This window comes from Solanum pennellii, chromosome 12 (assembly GCF_001406875.1).
Source record: "Solanum pennellii chromosome 12, SPENNV200".
Lineage (NCBI taxonomy): Eukaryota > Viridiplantae > Streptophyta > Magnoliopsida > Solanales > Solanaceae > Solanum > Solanum pennellii.
This window is the reverse complement of record NC_028648.1, coordinates 53,763,646-53,765,484: the sequence shown is the minus strand read 5'-3', so window position 1 is coordinate 53,765,484 and position 1,839 is coordinate 53,763,646. Positions and strand designations below refer to the sequence as shown.

The 1,839-nt window shown below is 32.4% G+C and overlaps 1 protein-coding gene across 1 annotated transcript; it reads left to right on the top strand.

The window, feature by feature from the left end:
- The first annotated feature begins 770 nt into the window (after positions 1 to 770).
- Positions 771 to 1,600, top strand: LOC107006360. Its single transcript, XM_015204932.1, has 2 exons — positions 771 to 1,147; positions 1,243 to 1,600. Exons 1-2 carry the CDS (start codon positions 771 to 773, stop codon positions 1,598 to 1,600), a joined length of 735 nt encoding a protein of 244 aa, XP_015060418.1.
- Positions 1,601 to 1,839: the final 239 nt, after the last annotated feature.

Here is a 1,839-nt window from a genome sequence, read left to right as displayed (position 1 = left end):
TTAATTTGATACAAAATTTAATATGGTAAATAAGACTTTTAAATTTAATAATCAAATATATCAAAATATTTTTTAATCTTTATGGTCTTGAACATCTCAGGTGCAAAGCTGAAACGAAAAATTGCTACATAAGATTTTTTTTAAAAAAAACAGACCTCAATAAGCATTTTTTAAAAAATCATATTAATGAAATGTACACACTTATCTTGTAAGTTTGTCTCTTTAGGAAATATAATCAAACAAAATTAAAACAATTTATCTTCTCCATATAAGTATATTTATGTTTTGCACTTTATAATACGTGTTCACTATTCAACTTTTATTCGCTATTAAATTTTGATAGTGTCTTTGATACGTCTTTTCAACTCAATTTTTACTCTGTAAAAGAACTAACTAAATGTGTACAAGTTCCCTAATAATACTAGCTGTAATTGCACACCATAAGAGATGTAAATATGTTTAGCTGGTTAGTTAGTTAGTTAGAATGTGTAAGTAAATTAGTTAGAGGAGGTTAGTCATAGCACGTGGTTATATATAAAGCAATGTATGTAGCATTGGAGGATTTATTCAATAAAAAATAAGTTTTTCTTTTCTTCCTCATTACTTCTCTGTTCCTCTCAAACATACTCTTCAATGGAGTTTTTATCTTTTAATTCATCTTCATAACTTTGTATCAGAGCAATACGATCTTGGATTTGAACAATTCTTACACACACGGTGAAGAGTTTCATTGTTTCTTAGCCAATTGTGTATTTCTTTTGTTCGATTTCATGGACATTCAAGGAGTTGTTTCAGGAACTCAATCAGGAACTTCCATGTCTTTTCCTACTTTTCATCATCTTCATCCTCTGTATCTGTATCCATCAGATTCACCTAGATCATTGAATGTTGGGATCTTACTTGCTGGAAGTGGTAACTATACCTTATGGAGTAAGGCTATGGAGTTAGCTTTTCTTGGGAAGAATAAGGTTGGATTTATCAATGGAACAGTGAAGAAGATGCAATTCACAGAGGATTTAACTCGACTTTGGGATCGCTGTAATGCAATAGTTGTTTCGTGGATATTCTGCAATGTAAGTAAAGATCTTCACAGTGTAGTTATTTATTGTTCAGATTCATACTTGATTTGGGAAGATCTTAAGGAGAGGTTTAATAAGGTAAATAGCTCTCGTATTTTTCAGTTGCATACGGAAATTTTACTCTTGTTCAAGGTGTTTCATGTGTATCACTGTATTACTCTAGACTGAAGGATGTGTGGGATGAGTATGATTCTATAATGCCTCCTCCTGCTTGTACAAGTTCTAGATCTAAGGAATTTTTTGAGCAATCACAACATCAGAGAATGTTGCAATTTCTTATGGGGCTTAACGACAATTATAGTCAGGCTAGAAGCCAAATCTTGTTGATGCCACAACTTCCTAGGATCAATCAAGCTTATGCTATGGTTAATCAAGATGAAAGTCAAAAAATGGTAGCCGGATCAAGTAGAATGATGCCTGATATGGCTCCTACTGCAATGTTTACTTCTAAGTCTGGTCTTAGCAGTCATAAACCTAGAAGACCTTATAATCCTAATGCTTTTGTGATTTCTGCAATATAAAAGGTCACATGAGGACTGATTGTAACAAACTACTGAAATGTGATTTTTGTCACAAAACTGGTCATCTTAAGGGTATCTGTTGTAAACTGATTGGATATCCAGCTGATTACAAAGGTAAAAGAGATAAAATTTTTGTTGGGAATTCTACTTATCATGCAGGGCATTTATCTCAACAGTATCAATCTGATAAATCAGAGCCAACTCAGTCACCATATCAAGATCAGATGCAAATGCAATTT